This window comes from Podarcis liolepis (assembly GCF_965112155.1).
Source record: "Podarcis liolepis genome assembly, chromosome: 7".
Taxonomy (NCBI): domain Eukaryota; kingdom Metazoa; phylum Chordata; class Lepidosauria; order Squamata; family Lacertidae; genus Podarcis; species Podarcis liolepis.
Window position 1 is genome coordinate 93880996 of NC_139561.1, and position 17745 is coordinate 93898740.

The following is a 17745-nucleotide window of genomic DNA, read 5'->3' on the forward strand; positions in this document are numbered from 1 at the left end:
GGGAACTCCCTGCCCCGGGAGGCGGGAAGGGGAGGGAAGAGAGGCTGGGGGTCCGGGAGGGAGCCAGAGGGACCTCAGGCCCTGGCCAGGGAGGTGGGACTGGAAGACAGTGAGGAGGGAGAAGGACATTCGGAGGGACATAATTGTGAGGGAGAAGGATATTAAGAGGGGGATTATTATGAGGGAGAAGGATATTAAGAGGGGGATTATTATGAGGGAGAAGGATATTAAGAGGGACATTATTATGAGAGAGAAGTATATTAAGAGGGACATTATTATGAGGGAGAAGTATATTAAGAGGGACATAATTGTGAGGGAGAAGTATATTAAGAGGGGGATTATTATGAGGGAGAAGTATATTAAGAGGGACATTATTATGAGAGAGAAGTATATTAAGAGGGGGATTATTATGAGGGAGAAGTATATTAAGAGGGACATTATTATGAGGGAGAAGTATATTAAGAGGGACATAATTGTGAGGGAGAAGGATATTAAGAGGGACATTATTATGAGGGAGAAGGATATTAAGAGGGACATTATTATGAGGGAGAAGTATCTTAAGAGGGACATTATTATGAGGGAGAAGTATATTAAGAGGGACATTATTATGAGGGAGAAGTATCTTAAGAGGGACATTATTATGAAGGAGAAGTATATTAAGAGGGATATTATGAGGGAGAAGGATATTAGGGGGGACATAATTGTGAGGGAGAAGTATATTAGGAGGGACATTATTGTGAGGGAGAAGGATATTAAGAGGGACATTATTGTGAGGGAGAAGGACATTCGGAGGGACATAATTGTGAGGGAGAAGTATATTAAGAGGGACATTATTGTGAGGGAGAAGGATATTAAGAGGGACATTATTGTGAGGGAGAAGGATATTAAGAGGGACATTATTGTGAGGGAGAAGGATATTAGGAGGGACATTATTATGAGGGACAAGTATATTAGGAGGGAAAGACCATGAAGGAGAAGTACAGGAATACCTCTGCTTACAAACCGTCCTCCTTGCAAACGCTTTAGCTTCTCTCTCTATTCATAAATCTCTGTATGTAGGGCATTTCTCCTCCCTAATTCTTTATTTGTTTGATTAAACTGCGGGAGGCAGTGAATGACAGGAGTGCCTGGCCTGCTCTGGTCCAGGGGGTCACAAAGAGGCGGACACGACTAAACAACAACAACAGGGACGGTGGCAATCCAGCCCTGGTTCCTAGGAAGACTTATCCATGCTTCCTCAGGGAACATTCTTCTTCTCTTGGCTGTGCTTTGATCTTACAATAGAATAGTGTGTTTGATTCGTAGGATTTGCTGCACCTTCCATTAGAACTTGGCAGAGGACCAAGGGGCTCCTTCCGATCTCTTGGAGACTTCCGGAGAGCCCAGATGGATGAGCAAGACTCAGCTGGCCCTGAAGCAGGAAGAGGTCATGCCATGGAAAATGGGAGTAGTGAGGGATTCCTGGAAAACTCCGTGCAGAAGATCCTGGGTGAGGAGGACACCCCTTGCTCAGAGGTGCAGAGCCAGGAGCTCAGGCAGTTCTGCTACCAGGAGGCCAAGGGACCCCGAGAGGCTTGCAGCCAGTTCTACCACCTTGACCATCAGTGGCTGAAGCCAGAAAGGCACACAAAAGCTGAGATGCTGGACCTGGTGATCTTGGAGCAGTTCCTGGTTGTCCTTCCTCTGGAGATGGAGAACTGGGTGAGGGAATGCGGAGCGGAGACCACTTCCCAGGCGGTGGCCCTGGCCGAAGGTTTCCTCCTGAGTCAGGCAGAGGAGAGGAAGCAGGCAGAGCAGCAGGTGAGAGAGACTTTCCTCTGGATACTCCCAAGGGGCTCCAAAGAGGAGGGAGAGTATTCCCAAATCATTTCCTAATGGCCCATGATTTTTTTGGAAAGCATCTAGGAACAGATATTATTATTATTTATGACACCCATGTGGCTGGGTGCCTTCCAGCACATATAAAAGCATAAGAAGACATCAGATGTCTTCTAAAAGTTATGCATTTTCTTATCTCCTTCTCACCTGATGGGAGGGCATTCCCCAGGGTGGGGGCCACTGTGGAGAAGGTCTTCTGCCTGGTTCCCTGTAACTTCACTTGTCACAGTGAGGGAATCAGCAGAAGACCCTCGGAACTGGACCTCAGTCCATGGAGACGCTCCTTTGGGTATACTGGGCCTTTGAGGCCAACACTTTGAATTGTGCTGGGAAACGTTCTGGGAGCCAGTGAAGATCCTTGAGGACCAATGTTTCATGGTCCTGGCAGCCAACCCCAGACACCAGTCTAGCAGAAGCAGGAAACAGCTTTCACCTCTGTCCCCCGAAAGCACTTGCCTCCACCATTCCTTCTCTAACCCTTCTCCCCATTCTCTGTTTTGAATCCTTGTTGCTCTTTCAGAGGACGGATCTTTTGGCAGAAATGGGTCTTGATTCTTCTGAGGCAGAGAAGACTCCGCTGGACGCCAGAGTGAGGCCTCTGGGTAAGGAGGAAGGAGGGTTTTCTCCCCCGTTTTGTCACATTCTCTTGGTTTTGAAACTAATCTCGGAGTTCTTTGTATCTTTTGGGGGAAGACACCTGGAGCCCAGAGCTCAGAGGGGGGGGGATGTATTTTTGCACAACTATTATATGAAATGGGTACAAATGTCCAAATGTACTCAGCAGGGGAGACGTTTACTGCAGCTGGTTCAATTCCGCAGTTTATGATCTCATCTCTTCCAGCAATGCCTGTACATTAGTCCAAATTGAGCTCTGATTGACAGGAGAACCTCTGCTTCTTAATGGCAGCGAACGAGGGTTTTTGGCAGACAAAGAGCTTTTGCACTCAGCGCCTCCCTGCCTCCCGCAATCCATGCCGGAGCCGGAACCTGGTACCGAGACAAACTGGGAGTGAAGCCCGTTCCCCCCTGTCCCTGGGGGCAACGTGCAAGGAGAATTACCCTCAGTCATCCTTGTTTTCCCTTTGCCAACGATCTCCCGCTGCCTCCAATAAAGCAGAGCAGAACCGGAAGCTAGCAGGGGAGACTTGGACAAGCCCCATCTGTACTGAGAGATGCACTGTTTCACCTCTGAGAGAAGCAGGCGCTCACGGCTTCCACTTACCTTGGTCTCTCCCAGGTGACGGAATGATGCCACCAAGACCTGCTCCTTCATCTTTTCATGGTGGTGGAGGGGAGGCAGCAGCTGTGGACCCAGATCAGGTAGGGGGAAGGAGCCTTGTGGGGAAGGACTGCTTGGATGCAGACTGGCTGGATGCAGAGGAATGGTGGGAGGAGCCAGAGAAGAGGGAGCCGACTGGGAGGAGGAGGAGGAGGTGTCTGAAGCTGGAGAGGGAAGAGGGCTCAGGGAGCAGAGGGAGTCTGTGGCAGAGAGCAGCCCAGACTCCGAGGCAGAAGCTGCAGCAGGAGAGAGGCGGGATGAGGAAGGCAGAGAGGGGTCTGGCCGCTGTAGAAAACAACAGAGCCAAGTGAATGTTCTCTAAGAGGACAGCCTTTGTCCTGTTCTGTTAGGGTCCAGTGTGCTTTGAAGATGTAGCTGTCCATTTCACTGACGAGGAGTGGGCGTTGCTGGATCCTGACCAGAGAGCTCTCCATAAGGAAGTCATGGAGGAGAATCGTGGGATCTTGGACTCTCTCGGTAAGGCTCCTATTGGATCATCCTATCTGTTTTGTAATTCAAGACATCTCTCTATGTGACGAACCTCTGATATTTTGATGGGGCTCAACAGCGCCACCCACAGCACCTGGGATGTTAACACTCCCACAGCAAACCTTGGATGGATGGCTATTGATTGTTTTCCCTGTGAATATTGTTCCTCCAGTTCTGCCGTTTAAAACCACGATCAGGCTGTCTGAACTGCCCAGGCCTTCTTAAATGTAGGATTCAGAGTGATTTGAGGTGTTGAAGTAGCTTCAGTCAAGTTTCCTGCTTTTGTTCTTGGTTCTGTCTCTCTCTGGTTGACCAAAGAGTCGCTTGACATTGGAGATGGCACAGATTCCACGACTGAACCAAACAAACTCCATCCCAAAACAGAGCCAGGCTTTTTGAATCTCAGGCAGTGAACCCTGCAGTAACAATAACGATAATATTATTATTTTTACCCTGCCCATCTAACTGGGTTGCCGCAGCCACTCTGGGCAACTTCCAACAAATAGAAAAAACATAATAAAGCATCAAACATTAAAAACTTCCCAATACAGAGGTGCCTTCAGAAGTCCTCTGAAAGTTGCATAGTTATTTCCTTGACATCTGATGGGAGGGCGTTCCACAGGGTGGGTGCCCCTACCGAGAAGGCCCCCTGCCTCGTCTCCTGTAGCTTCTCACAATAATGTAACATTTAAATACAGTGGTACTTCGGGTTAAGAACTTAATTCGTTCTGGAGGTCTGTTCTTAACCTGAAACTGTTTTTAACCTGAAGCACCACTTTAGCTAATGGGGCCTCCTGCTGCCGCTGCGCTGCCAGAGCACGATTTCTGTTCTCATCCTGAGCAAAGTTCTTAACCTGAGGTGCTATTTCTAGGTTAGCGGAGTCTGTAACCTGAAGCGTATGTAACCTGAGGTACCAGTGTAAGGAAACTTAAATAATAATAATAATAATAATAATAATAATAATAATAATAATACTGACAAGTTTCTGCTGCATTCTGTGATGTCGAGAATTTAAGAAAACATCCAAATTGGTTTAAGGTGATGCACATCATCATTAAATTTTTAGCCACTAAAGAAATTTAAATTTGGCAGCTGCTACACACATTTGTTCAATATACAAAATGTGTTTTTCAGCACACAGAAGTTCATTCCCCTACCACAAGGTAGCTGACTATGACCAAGTCAGTCCAGAGTCAATGTTCCCAAATATTTCTCAAGCTCTTAAAATTTGTTCAGATTTATTACTGTATATTGAACAACTTAGCATATTGAATACAGTGGTACCTCGGGTTAAGTACTTAATTCATTCCGGAGGTCCGTTCTTAACATGAAACTTTTTTTAACCAGAAGCACCACTTTAGCTAATGGGGTCTCCTGCTGCTGCCGCTGCGCCGCCGGGGCATGATTTCTATTCTTATCCTGAAGCAAAGTTCTTAAACTGAAGCATTATTTCTGGGTTAGCAGAGTCTGTAACCTGAAGCGTATGTAACCCGAGGTACCACTGTATATCTTAATTTTGGACAGGGAACTTTCCCGCTTTGGCCACCTCCAATAGAGCGAAAAATACGGTAATAATAAAAGCACATTTTATTTATGAAGATAGTACAGATCCATATTTAAATTTGAACAAAATGACGTTTTCCAGGTTAAGCTGTACTTTTAAAAACTAGAGAGAGAAAACATAATATTCAACTTGATTGTTGTTAGCCGCCCTGAGCCCAGCTTCGGCTGGGGAGGGCGGGATATAAATAAAGGGCTGGGTGAGGACTGCAGGGCCTGCTCCCTTCCAGGGCCTTCTCCAACTGGCCCAGGGGGCGTGGCCCAGGCCCTCTCTCCCAGCTATAAAGGGACTCCTGCTGCGGTGAGGCCTCGGACCATCGGCTGGGTGAGGACTGCAGGGCCTGCTCCCTTCCAGGGCCTTCTCCAACTGGCCCAGGGGGCGTGGCCCAGGCCCTCTTTCCCAGCTATAAAGGGACTCCTGCTGCGGTGAGGCCTCGGACCATCGGCTGAGTGAGGACTGCAGGGCCTGCTCCCTTCCAGGGCCTTTTCCAACTGGCCCAGGGGGCGTGGCCCAGGCCCTCTTTCCCAGCTATAAAGGGACTCCTGCTGTGGGGAAGCCTTGGACCATCGGCTGGGTGAGGACTGCAGGGCCTGCTCCCTTCCAGGGCTTTCTACAACTGGCCCAGGCCCTTATTTGGAACAAACTTTTGGGGAAGTGTGGGAAGTGTTCTGCCATTGCTTCCCTGTTCCAGGTGGTTAATGTGCTTTAAAATGTCCTCAAGCAGTCGGTGGCAATTTAAACTTTTATTCCTTTTCCCCCTTTTTTCCTTTGTTGGGGGTGGGTGGGATGGATAGTTGGTTGGGGATTAATTTTAGTATAATTCTTCTGTTCCTTTTTGTTGTTGTTGTTTTATTGGTTCTGTATAGTTTGTATTTTGTTTTTAAGGGGCGGGATCAGGGCTGCCTGGGAGTGGCTCCCCAGCCAACACGATGGCTGGGACAAGTTCCACAGGGGGGGAAGCACTGGGACATCCGATCTCGGTGATCATGAGCAGGAGGCGGAGTTACGCTAAGACCAGACCATGTCATTACCGAGGAGGCAGGTTTAGTCGTTGTTTGAAGACTATCCCTGCCTCCGGGTCTGGCCTTGACCGGATGGATACTGGAATCAACAGGGGAAACCCACATGACCTGAAAGTGTTGCTGTGCAATGCCAGGTCAATGATTCATAAGACCACTGCCATCCACGACTTGATTGTGGATGGAGGATTTGACCTGGCACGTGTGACAGAGACCTGGTTGGAGGAAGCAGATGGGCCTGTCCTTGCCGCTGCTTGCCCACCAGGTTTCTCTTACGCACAGCAGCCCAGGTCATGTGAGCGGGGAGGGGGGGTTGCAGTGATTTTTAGGAAGTCACTAGCTTGCACCAGGTGTCCTACTGGGAAGATCCAGTTCTCTGAGTGCATGTTCTGGAAGTTGGGCAATAGGGGCAGTACAGGATTCCTTTTGGTGTACCGACCTCCCCGCTGCACTAAGGATTCCCTGTCCGAGCTGCTTCAGGTTGTGGCGGATTTTCTCCTGGAGACACCTAGTTTGGTTGTCCTAGGGGATTTTAACATCCATGCCGACACGACCTTACAAGGGGCTGCTCAGGACTTCGTGGAAAGCATGGCCTCCATGGGGCTGTCCCTGAATAAGTTTGGCCCAACTCATAGTCATGGACATGCCTTAGACTTGGTGTTCACCTCTAGTGACGTGGGTGATCTGACACTAAGTAAAAGTGAAACAAAAGAAGTGCCATGGTCAGATCACTTCCTGGTGCAACTGGACTTCTCCGCGACCCTTCCCCTCTGCAGGGAGGTGGGACCGATTCGGATGGTCCACCCCTGTGGGAAAATGATTGCTTGTACATAAGAGCATGAGCAAAGTTCTTATTATTGCAGGGTGATTTCATAGCTAAAAGCATCCTTGGAGCATGAACAGCGCGCCACTTAATGGATCCAAATGGTTTCCAGAGAGTGGTAGGGGATGCTTTATCCCATGTTGATGGCCTTTCAGCTGATTCCCTGGTGGCCCGCTGGAATGTGGAGTTAACTAGGGCTATCACTGTCTGGCTCCGAAGCGCCCTCTCCGATTGCATGGAGCCCGGACAGCCCCATGGTTTTCTTCGGAGCTGAGGGTGATGAAACAAACGCTGAGACGGCTAGAGCGTCAGTGGCAGAAAACTCACTCCAAATCTGACCGGACACAGGTTAGAGCTCAACGTCGAGCCTACCAAGTGGCGATAGTGACGGCGAAGAAGACTTTCTTCACCGCCTCTATTGCATCTGCAGAAAATAGTAGCAGGAGACTCTTTCAGGTGGTTTGCAATTTAACGGAACCACCTTTACCACCGGGGCCTTGTAAAGACCCCAAGATCTCCTGCAATGATTTTGCAAAGTTTTTTGCAGATAAAATCACTCATATTCGGAAGGAGCTAGACACCACCGTGGGAGCAGGAGCTAGAGCTCTGTCTGGTCAAGTTGCATGGAATCAATTTCAATCTATTACCCCCGAGGATGTGGACAGGCTGCTTGGACGCGTGAAACCAACCACCTGTCTCCTTGATCCTTGCCCATCCTGGCTAATAAAAGCAAGCCGGGAAGGGCTGGGCGATGGGCTCTGCGGGGTGGTGAATGCTTCCCTCTGTGAGGGAACATTCCCAGTTCCGCTGAAAGAGGCGGTCATTAAACCGCTTCTTAAAAAACCATCTTTAGATGCAGGCCAACTATCGCTCAGTCTCAAATCTTCCATTCTTGGGCAAGGTGATTGAGCGTGTGGTTGCTGAACAACTCCAGGCACGCCTGGAGGATGCGGACCATTTGGATCCCTTCCAGTTGGGATTCAGGCCTCATCATGGGACTTAAACTGCCTTGGTCGCACTGGTTGATGATCTCCGGCGAGCTAGGGACAAAGGTGAGAGCTGTTTCCTGGTTCTGCTGGATCTCTCAGCGGCCTTTCATACAATCGACCATAACATCCTTCTGGACCATCTTGAGGGGCTGGGAGCTAGTGGCACTGTTATACAGTGGTTTCGCTCCTTCCTCCTGGGCCGTTTTCAGAAAGTGGGGGGGGATGAGTGTTCAGACCCCTGGGCCCTCACTTGTGGGGTGCCTCAGGGTTCCGTCCTCTCCAACATGCTTTTTAACATATGAAGCTGCTGGGAGAGATCATCAGGGGGTTTGGACTGGGTGTCCATCAGTATGCAGATGATACCCAGCTCTACTTCTCTTTCAAATCAGAACCAGTGAAGGCGGTGAAGGTCCTGTGTTAGTGTCTGGAAGTGGTTGGAGGATGGATGGCAGCTAATGGATTGAAGTTGAATCCTGACAAGACAGAAGTATTGTTTTTGGGGGGCGGGGCGGGCTGGTGTGGAGAACTCCCTGGTCCTGAATAGGGCAACTGTGCCCCTGAAGGACCAGGTGCGCAGCCTGGGAGTCATTTTGGACTCACAGCTGTCCATGGAGGCGCAGGTCAATTCTGTATCCAGGGCAGCTGTTTACCAGCTCCATCTGGTACGCAGTCTGAGACCCTACCTGCCCGCGGAGTGGTGCATGCTCTAGTTATCTCCCGCTTGGACTACTGCAATGCGCTCTACGTGGGGCTACCTTTGAAGGTGACTCGGAAACTACAACTAATCCAGAATGCGGCAGCTAGACTGGGGGCAGCCGCCGAGACCACATAACACTGGTCTTGAAAGACCTACATTGGCTCCCAGTACGTTTCCGAGCACAATTCAAAGTGCTGGTGTTGACCTTTAAAGCCCTAAACGGCCTCGGCCCAGTATACCTGAAGGAGCGTCTCCACCCCCATCGTTCTGCCCGGACGCTGAGGTCCAGCGCAGAGGGCGTTCTGGCAGTTCCCTCATTGCGAGAAGCAAAGCTACAGCGAACCAGGCAGAGGGCCTTCTCGGTAGTGGCGCCCGCCCTGTGGAACGCCCTCCCATCAGATGTCAAAGCGATAAATAACTACCTGACATTTAGAAGACATCTTAAGGCAGCCCTGTTCAGGGAAGTTTTTAATCTGTGATATTTTACTGTCTTTTTGGTTTCTATGGAAGCCGCCCAGAGTGGCTGGGGAAACCCAGCCAGATGGGCAGGGTACAAATAATAAATTATTATTATTATTATTATTATTATTATTATTATTATTATACGAAACTAGACATTTTTACAGAACAAAAGGAACATTATAACATCTAACTCCCTTCAGTTCTTCCCCTGTCCCAAGCATTAATTAGCATTGTTCCATAATTTGGGACTGCACTTCTTCCCGAGACTCTAATCCGTTTGCCTCTTAGTTTCAGGTGGGGATGAATTGGAAATTAAGAACAAGGGAGACTACAACGAAATCCACAGAGTGGAGGAGCCATATCAAGATTCAGACTGTGGAGAGAGCTTCAGTCAGAGCTCCCATTCCGCTTCCCATCAAAGAAATCCGCTTGAGAAGAAACACTATCACTGCTTGGAGTGTGGAAAGAGCTTCAGTCACAGCCACGATCTCACTTCCCATCGTAGAATTCATACAGGGGAGAAACCATATCAGTGCATGAAATGTGGGAAAAGTTTCAGGAAGAGCTCCGATCTCACCTCCCATCAAAGGATTCATACAGGGGAGAAACCCTATCAGTGCTTGGAATGTGGAAAGAGCTTCATTGACAGACGCTATCTCATTGCCCACCAGAGATTTCATACAGGGGAGAAACCCTATCAGTGTGTGGAATGTGAAAAGAGCTTCACTCGGAGTGCCAATCTCACTTCCCATCAAAGAATTCATACAGGGGAGAAACCCTATCAGTGCGTGGAATGTGGAAAGATACTCAGAAATTGCTCAGATCTCACTTCCCATCAAAGGATTCACAAAGGGGAGAAACCCTATCAGTGCGTGGAATGTGGAAAGAGCTTCAGTCAGAGTGCCAAGCTCACTTCCCATCAAAGGATTCATACAGGTGAGAAACTCTATCAGTGCATGGAATGTGGAAAGATCTTCACTGAAAGGTCCTCTCTCACCTCCCATCAAAGAATTCATACAGGGGAGAAACCCTTTCAGTGCATGGAATGTGGAAAGAGCTTCACCTGGAAAGAAAGCCTCACTTCCCATCGTAGAATTCATACAGGGGAGAAACCATATCACTGCTTGGAGTGTGGAAAGAGCTTCAGTCAAAACCGCGGTTTCACTTCCCATCGTAGAATTCATACAGGGGAGAAACCTTATCACTGCTTGGAGTGTGGAAAGAGCTTCAGTAACAGCCACGATCTCACTTCCCATCGTAGAATTCATACAGGGGAGAAACCCTATCAGTGCGTGGAATGTGGAAAGAGCTTCAATCAGAGTTCCCATCTCACTTCCCATCAAAGGATTCATACAGGGGAGAAACCCTATCACTGCTTGGAGTGTGGAAAGAGCTTCCGTCAGAGCTCCCAACTCACTTCCCATCAAAGGATTCATACAGGGGAGAAACCCTATCAGTGCCTGGAATGTGGAAAGAGCTTCAGTCAAAGCAACAATCTCATTTCCCATCAGAGAATTCACACAGGGTAGAAACTATTTCAGTGCCAATTGTGTGATCGGAGGGATTTATGAAAGTCTGGTCTCATTTTTAAAGTTCTTTTATAAAATAGAATTGGAGCTCTTAAAAGGACTGGCTGAAAAAGCTAAAATCAAGACAGGTTTGGGCAAGTTTGTTTCTCTTTGAAGGAAAATATTTCTTCTACTCTGAGCCACTTAAAGAGAATTGGATTCCTGCAAGACAACCACTCTTATCTGGACACCTAAATTGCTATGTCCTCTTGGACACATTATTTCTTTTTTCTGTTTTATGGTTCCTCTCTTAAAGTAATTATTTGGTTTATTTATTTAATTCGAATCTTAATTTAAGAAATTGGATTTTATGTTAAACATCTTATGTGTGTTGGGTATCAGGCTGGAAGGAAGAGGGAGGGCTGGAAAAATGCAGGTAACAGGATCTCTTAGGAAAGAGTTATTCTGTGACCTTGACAAACTGATAAGGTGCTGTTGGAAAATAGGGAGAGGAAGATTTTGAATATGGCAGTTCAAAAACAGTTAACACCAGGCCTGTGTTAAATTTGGAGAAGCTATTAGCCCGAATTGATAAAAATCATTAAATGGTGACAAATTTGACCACTAAAGTAGAGACACTGACAAAGAAAACAGAAGCACTAGATGTCTCCATGAAAGGAAGTGAAGAGAAGTCTGAAAAGATGGAAAAGAAGGTAAAAAATGAAAATCAGAACAGGAGATGCTTAGGATTGATGTGGACGGTTTGGGTGGAAGATAAGAGGCAACTGCGGGCGCTTTGGCGGTTCTTGAGATGAGACAGAAAGCCCAGCCTCTGAGACGGAGAGGAGGGAGGAGAGCAGGATTTTAGCAAAGGTTTGAGCAGAGTGGCTGGGAGTGGAAGAGGAATTCATGGAAGAGGCGCCACCCTCCTCGCAGCCGGGGTGGGTGGTTTTTGGGTAGAAAACCAATGTGAATTAATCCCCCCCAGTGCCACCCCCTGGCCGGTCTTCCTGTCTCCCTCTCCTTGTGCCCCCATTCTGCCCAAATCAAAGTCCCAGCCAGCAGCTGCCCCCAGGCCTTCCTCCGTTCATCTTGGGGCCTCAAGGCATGCGGGCAGAATTTGGTGGGGGGCCAGGCTGGGCTCAGAGGTCTGCTTTCCTCTCCTTGCACTGGGAAGCTTGTCTAGTAACTAATGGATAAAGAGTTGTTTGGAAGACTAAGCCATCTCTACCCCCCACCCTGTTTTGAAATAAAGCCTATTTAAGAATTGGGGACACGGAGGAAGGAGATTGTTATGTACTAAGCTTGGATCCTAGAACAATAGGCAAGTAGGATCCTAGAATGCAACAACTAATTGGTTTGCAGGAAAAGACCAATCAGGCTCCAGGAGGGAAGCAGAATCTGTTAGGATATTTCCGTTCCTCCTTAAAAAAGGGAACAGGCTGTTGTGTGTCACATGCCTGCTAACTTCCTGCACACTGGGCGTTTCCCTTTTGTTCTGGCTGTTTTCCTTGACATGGATGCAAGCAGTCATGTTTTTCCTTTGTTCTGACCAACGTTGAATAAAGCTGTAAATATGCTCTCCTGGGTGAATCTTCCGTTGTGGAAACTGCGAGAAAGGCGTGCATGAGTCTTGGAATGCGTCTGAGGGTCGTGTCGCTAATTGACTGATGCGGATCCAACGGGAGACCAGAGATCGTCCGGAGATGACGTGGAGGCCTGATGCCTCTGTCTCCCTGGCAGGATCCCAACAGAAACAGCCAATCAGACGGGACTCATTGTGTAAATAATGTATATAAAAGCCTGAGGTTTGGGCGGCAATTAAATCACTGTTTTACAAACTGCAATAAAGAGCATGAAATCACTACAGGACTCCGAATATATTGCACTGGCGATGAAGGTGGGATCCTGCTGAGCTGTCTGCTGCACACCGCACACAGCTGCCACAGGCAACACAGCACCGCACCGCGCATCCAGGCTACAGCTCCAGGACCCAAGGACCCAGAATGGCAACAGACAACCGCTTCATGCCGTTCAGCCCAGCCTCAGGAGACTGGGAAGGATACGCCACCCGCTTCCAGTTCCTCCTGGAGGCAAAGGACGTCATGAGACAGCCAAGAAGAGGGCAACCTTCTTCAGCATCTGTGGAGAAGAAACATTCAAGATCACCCAAGCCCTCCTCGCTCCCACAAATATTGCGACCGTTCCCTATGACACGATAATAGAATAGCTGAAGGGGCACTTCTCGCAACAACCCTCGGGGGTAGCGTGTCAAAATGCCTTCTAGGCAAAGCGGCAGGTCTCCGGAGAAACCATAACCGGGTATGTGACCTCCCTCCGCCAGGCTGCCAGGCTCTGCAACGTCACAGAGCTGGAGAACATGCTCCGCGACTGCCTCGTGGGTGGCCTGAGGGACGAGAAGTTGCAGTGGCGCCTCTGCGCCAAGAAGGACCTGATGCTTCAGGCTACCCTAGAGGCTTTAGCAACTGAAGCTGCCGAGAAGTCAGCGCAAGGATTCCAGTCAAACATGTCGTCCCAACCAAGGATCCACCATGAGGACCTCACCGATGACTCAGAATCTGCCCGGGAGGACGTGCACTGGGTGCAGCAGCACACATACAGCAGCACACCCACCACGACAGCCTCGTCCGGAAAACAGGAGCTGCACAAGTTGCGGGGAGAGCCACGAGCAGAGGACTTGCCATTTCCGCAACGCAGAATGCCGACAATGCAGAAAAGTGGGAGACATTGCCCGGGTGTGCCGTGACTGCCCTACCCCAAGCCTCGAACCAGATGGCCGACCCAAGAGTCCCAGGCCCCGTGGTGTGACACACCAAGGCAACTCGACGAAGACCACAGACTGTCAGGTATACCATTCTAATGCGGACAAAATTTACATCAAGGCACAGATAGAGGCAGCCCCATGCCGCATAGAGCTTGATACAGGCTCAACCCTGTCCATAATCTTGGCATGGACATTAAGGAATTGTGTCCCAGTGGCGGCTCCCAAGTTTGGCCAGCCCCATTCACCCTCCGGGAGACTTCCAAAAACGCAAGGTCCCCACGATGGGGGTAGGAACCTTCAATGTACAATGTCGAGGGCAGAAGTGGCGGTTGGACTTGATCGTGGTCAAGGGGCACTACGTTAGCTTACTGGGGTTGGCGTGATTTGGGCCACTGGGGCTAGCCATCACTGGGATAAACCGCACCAGCTCCCATGTGGAAGTGGATGCCATGTGCAAAGAGTTTCCAGAGGTTTTCGATGGGGCATTGGGGTGATATACTGCCCTGCCCCTCCGTTGGCCTACAACTAGACCCCGCCATCAGGTTCAAGGCCCACCAGGTCCCGTTCACCCTCAAAACCCCACATTGACGAGGAATTAGACTGGCTCATGGAGCAAGGAGTGCTCTAGCCTAATGCCCCTGAGAAACCCCAATCATCACACCCGTCAAGCCCAATGGCTCAGTCCACATCTGCGCAGACTACAAATGTACTATAATCAAGGCCCTTACGGCTCATGCATCCCAGGTGCCAATGGTCAGCAGTCAAAGATCTGCTCATCTTGAACTAAGTCCTGGCACACTTTGACGAGAGGTTGCCGGTGGTGCTGGCATGCGACACCTCGCCCTATGGTGTCGGTGCCGTACTAAGGCACCAACTTCCGGATGGAAGAGAGGTGCCGGTGGCTTCCTTTTCCCAGACCCTCTCCACAGCTGAGAGGAGCTATCCGCAAATAGACAAAAAGGGCCTGGCAATTGTGAACGGAGTAAAGAAATTTCACGATTTCTTGTAGGGGCCCCCCTTTACCGTCATGACCGACCACAAGTCGCTGCTTGGCCTATTCACACCCGAGAAGCAGACCCCTCAAATACTGTCACCCTGTGTCCTCAGGTGGTTGATTTTCCTCACCGGCTACCAGTATACACGGTCCACCAGCCTGGGAAGGCAATGGGCCACGCGGACACCCTCAGCAGACTGCCACTACCTGAGACCATCCTTGACCCAGCACCCGCATATAAAGTGATGAGCCTGGAACAGCTTCCTGACTGCCCCATTCAGGTGCTGGAAGTAGCACGCCACTCCATGAAGGACGGGGTCATCTCCCGGGTCCTGGACTGGGTGTGATGATGGCCCAGTAGCAACCCTGGGCCGGAATTTGCGGGCTATACAACCCGCAAACAGAAATGGTCAGCCCACAAGGGGTGCCTGTTACGGGGAAGCAGGGTGATTGTTCCCCAGCCTCTGCGCCAAAAGGTCCTCACAGCCCTACATGAAACACACCCAGGGGTGGTGAGGCCCTCCCTTAAGCTATGTGTGGTGGCCAGGAATTGACAGGGAGATAGAGGCCTGGCTTAAATACTGGCAGAGCTGAAAGGAGTCCTGCCCAGATCCCCCAAGGGCCCCCATCCAACCCTGGGAGTCCACCCGAGCACTGTGGTCCCACCTGCATGTGGACTTTGCTGGCCCCTTCCAGGGAAGGACATTCTTCAAAGAGGTGGACTCATACTCCAAATGGCTGGAGGTCATCCAGGTACTGTCCACTTCCACGGCTGCAGTCATCCAAGTACTATGCAGGCTGTTCACTGTGGAGTTTGGAACTGACAGGGTTAAAACTCACTGGTGTCCTGTATCTGGATCTGAGAGGAGCTGGGAGGAGCTTCATGCAGAGAAGTGCGTCACAGGATGTTGTTCTGACGCTCTTCAGATCTGTCTCTGCAACGGACAGAGAAGCAGCTCAACTTAGGCTGCTGTGAGAAAGTGCTTTTGGAAAGCACACAGAGATGCCGGAATGCTCTGATGGTGTCTGATGGAAATTTATTGCTCTGTAAATAAAGCTACTAGAGATTAGAACGGACTGTCTCTGGACTGATTTATCCCTTTTTCTCACACGGAAGCAGGACCGCTGCTACTCTGCAATTTCCTTGGCCAGGTCAGGGTGATAGCAGAGCCTACGCCAAGGGAGCGCTGCCTGGACCCAAAGATTTATTTCTCCAAAGGTTATGGATGATCCGCGTTTCCTGATAAGTGTGAGAAGGGAGGAAGGCTGCCAGCTGTGAGTTGCTGTGATCTCCTGCCAGGAAGGGCAGTGAGGAATGCTGGAGATCGGAGCCAAGAGCCAAAGGACGGCTGCTGCTTCAAAGGACCAGCTTGCTTGTGAGTACGCTTGAAGCCCTGGGGGGAGGAGATGGCTGCTCAGGCACAGCAAGGCCATGAGAGCTACCCCAGTGAAAAGCTGCATGGGGCCAATTGGGAGGCCTGGAGTAAGAGCATGCACCGCTGGCTGGCAGAAAGGAAGCTGTGGGACTGCACCCAGGCCGATCCAGTCTTTGCCCAGTCCAGTGAGAGGTCTGCAAAAGCTTCTGAAGCAGACGTGGCTGCTCTGGAGAGAGAGCAAAGGGTGCTAGCCATTTTAAGGGCCAGCGTTGATACTTGGCTGTTGCCAAAGCTCCAAGGGAGGAAGCCCTGGGTCGCGTGGCAGGCACTGAAGATGGCATGTCAAGCCTTAGTGGGAGCCACACCAGAGGGGGCTGAGAGTTGCCCAGAGAATGCCCTATGTCTAGAGGGGGCTGGAGCTGTTTTGGGAAGCTGTGTCCATGCTTCACCACATCTGTGTGATGGACTGTGTGCTGGAGAGCGGCTGAGAGCTGAGAAGAGGAAGGCAGTGGCAGGCTGTTCCTCAGGCAGCAGAGCACCCAAGAGTGGGGGTGCAGGCCAGGCAAGCCGTTCCAAGAGCTCTGCGAAAGCCAAAGTCTCCAAGAGTTGTTTATGCTTTGAGGCGACGTCCAACAGTGCTGGGAAGCATCCGCTAGAAGCCCAGGCTGCCAAGGACACCAGCTGGCGTGGAATGTCAACAAAGCAGGTTCCCAGGGCCGGTGCTCAGCAGAGGCGTGAGAAAGCAGCAGGTCAGGAGGAAGACAAGGCGCCTTATCACCTCACAGCTGCGTTGGTCTGTCTGGGAAGCAGCGAAAGCCCTAGTCGGGGGGAGCCTGTGGCCATGGCAACCAGGAAGGACACTGACAGTGGGGGTGCAACCAACGCCATGGCATCTTTGGAAAACAGCCAAAGAGACAGTTTTTCTTTTGTTGTCGACAGTGGAGCTTCGCATTGCCTCGTTAATTCCAGAGAGCTCCTGAGGAACTGCAAGACAGTTAAAACTGCACGCTCTGTTATCTTAGCAGATGGGTCAAAAAGACCTCTGACTGAATCTGGGTCTTTGTTTTGCTCTTTTCTAGGTTGTGAAGTGCCAGCTTATTTTGTCCCAGAACTTGCCCATTCTCTTTTGAGTGTGTCAGCATTATTGGCTATTGGAATTGATGTCCTGTTCTCTAATAATTTGTGCTCTTTTTACAGGGATGGGAAGAAGATCTACAGTGTTGAGAGGAAAGACAGGCTCTTTCTGGTGGAGCTGCCCATTGAAAATGGGGCTGGTGGGAAAATGGGGCTGGTGGAAAATGTGGCTATTGGAGAGTCCATTGATGATGCCCAAGTGCAGTGTGCTAATGTCCCACCACACAACGATTGTATTCATCTGTGGCACAGGAAATTTGGGCACGCAGCGTGGTCGTATGTGCGAAAAGCCGCAGAGAAAACAATTGGGTGTAGGTTCAAGGCATGTGACAAATTCCTAGATTGTCAAGCCTGTAAGCAATCAAAGGTCACAACATGCACATACCCCAGGTCAGAGAGAAGGACCAGCAAACCCTTTGAACTGGTCCATGCAGATTTGTCAGGGCCCATGCCAACACCTTCTTTAGCTGGGTCTAAATGGGTTCTGATTCTGATTGATGATTTTTCGAAGCACACCTGGCTATTTACGCTTAGATGCAAGTCAGAGGCAGCTGCACTGATCAGAGATTGGATCACAGCGGTAGAGCTGCGTTTCTCTACCAGGGTGATTTCCTTTCAATCTGATCGCGGGGGGGAATTCACAGGTTCTGCGCTGCAATCGTTTTTCAGGCAGAAAGGTATCAGTCATCGTTTGACTGCCCCCTACTCTCCGCAACAGAACGGGGTGGCGGAGAGGAAGTTTCGCACTTT

At 50.0% G+C, this 17745-nt stretch overlaps 2 protein-coding genes across 2 annotated transcripts in view; both read left to right on the top strand.

The window, feature by feature from the left end:
• Positions 1–12571, top strand: part of LOC310712784 (uncharacterized protein) — a 42496-nt gene extending 29925 nt beyond the window's left edge. Inside the window, exon 7 of the mRNA XM_083516133.1 lies at positions 10856–12571. The gene's annotated coding sequence lies outside the window, so the exon portion shown is untranslated. The remainder of the gene's footprint in view (positions 1–10855) is intronic.
• LOC310712782 (uncharacterized protein) overlaps positions 1–17745 on the top strand; it is a 48730-nt gene that overhangs the window by 260 nt on the left and 30725 nt on the right. Inside the window, exon 2 of the mRNA XM_083516130.1 lies at positions 1306–1800. Within this exon, the coding sequence (XP_083372256.1) occupies positions 1387–1800 (414 nt within the window). The 5' untranslated portion in view covers positions 1306–1386. The remainder of the gene's footprint in view (positions 1–1305; positions 1801–17745) is intronic.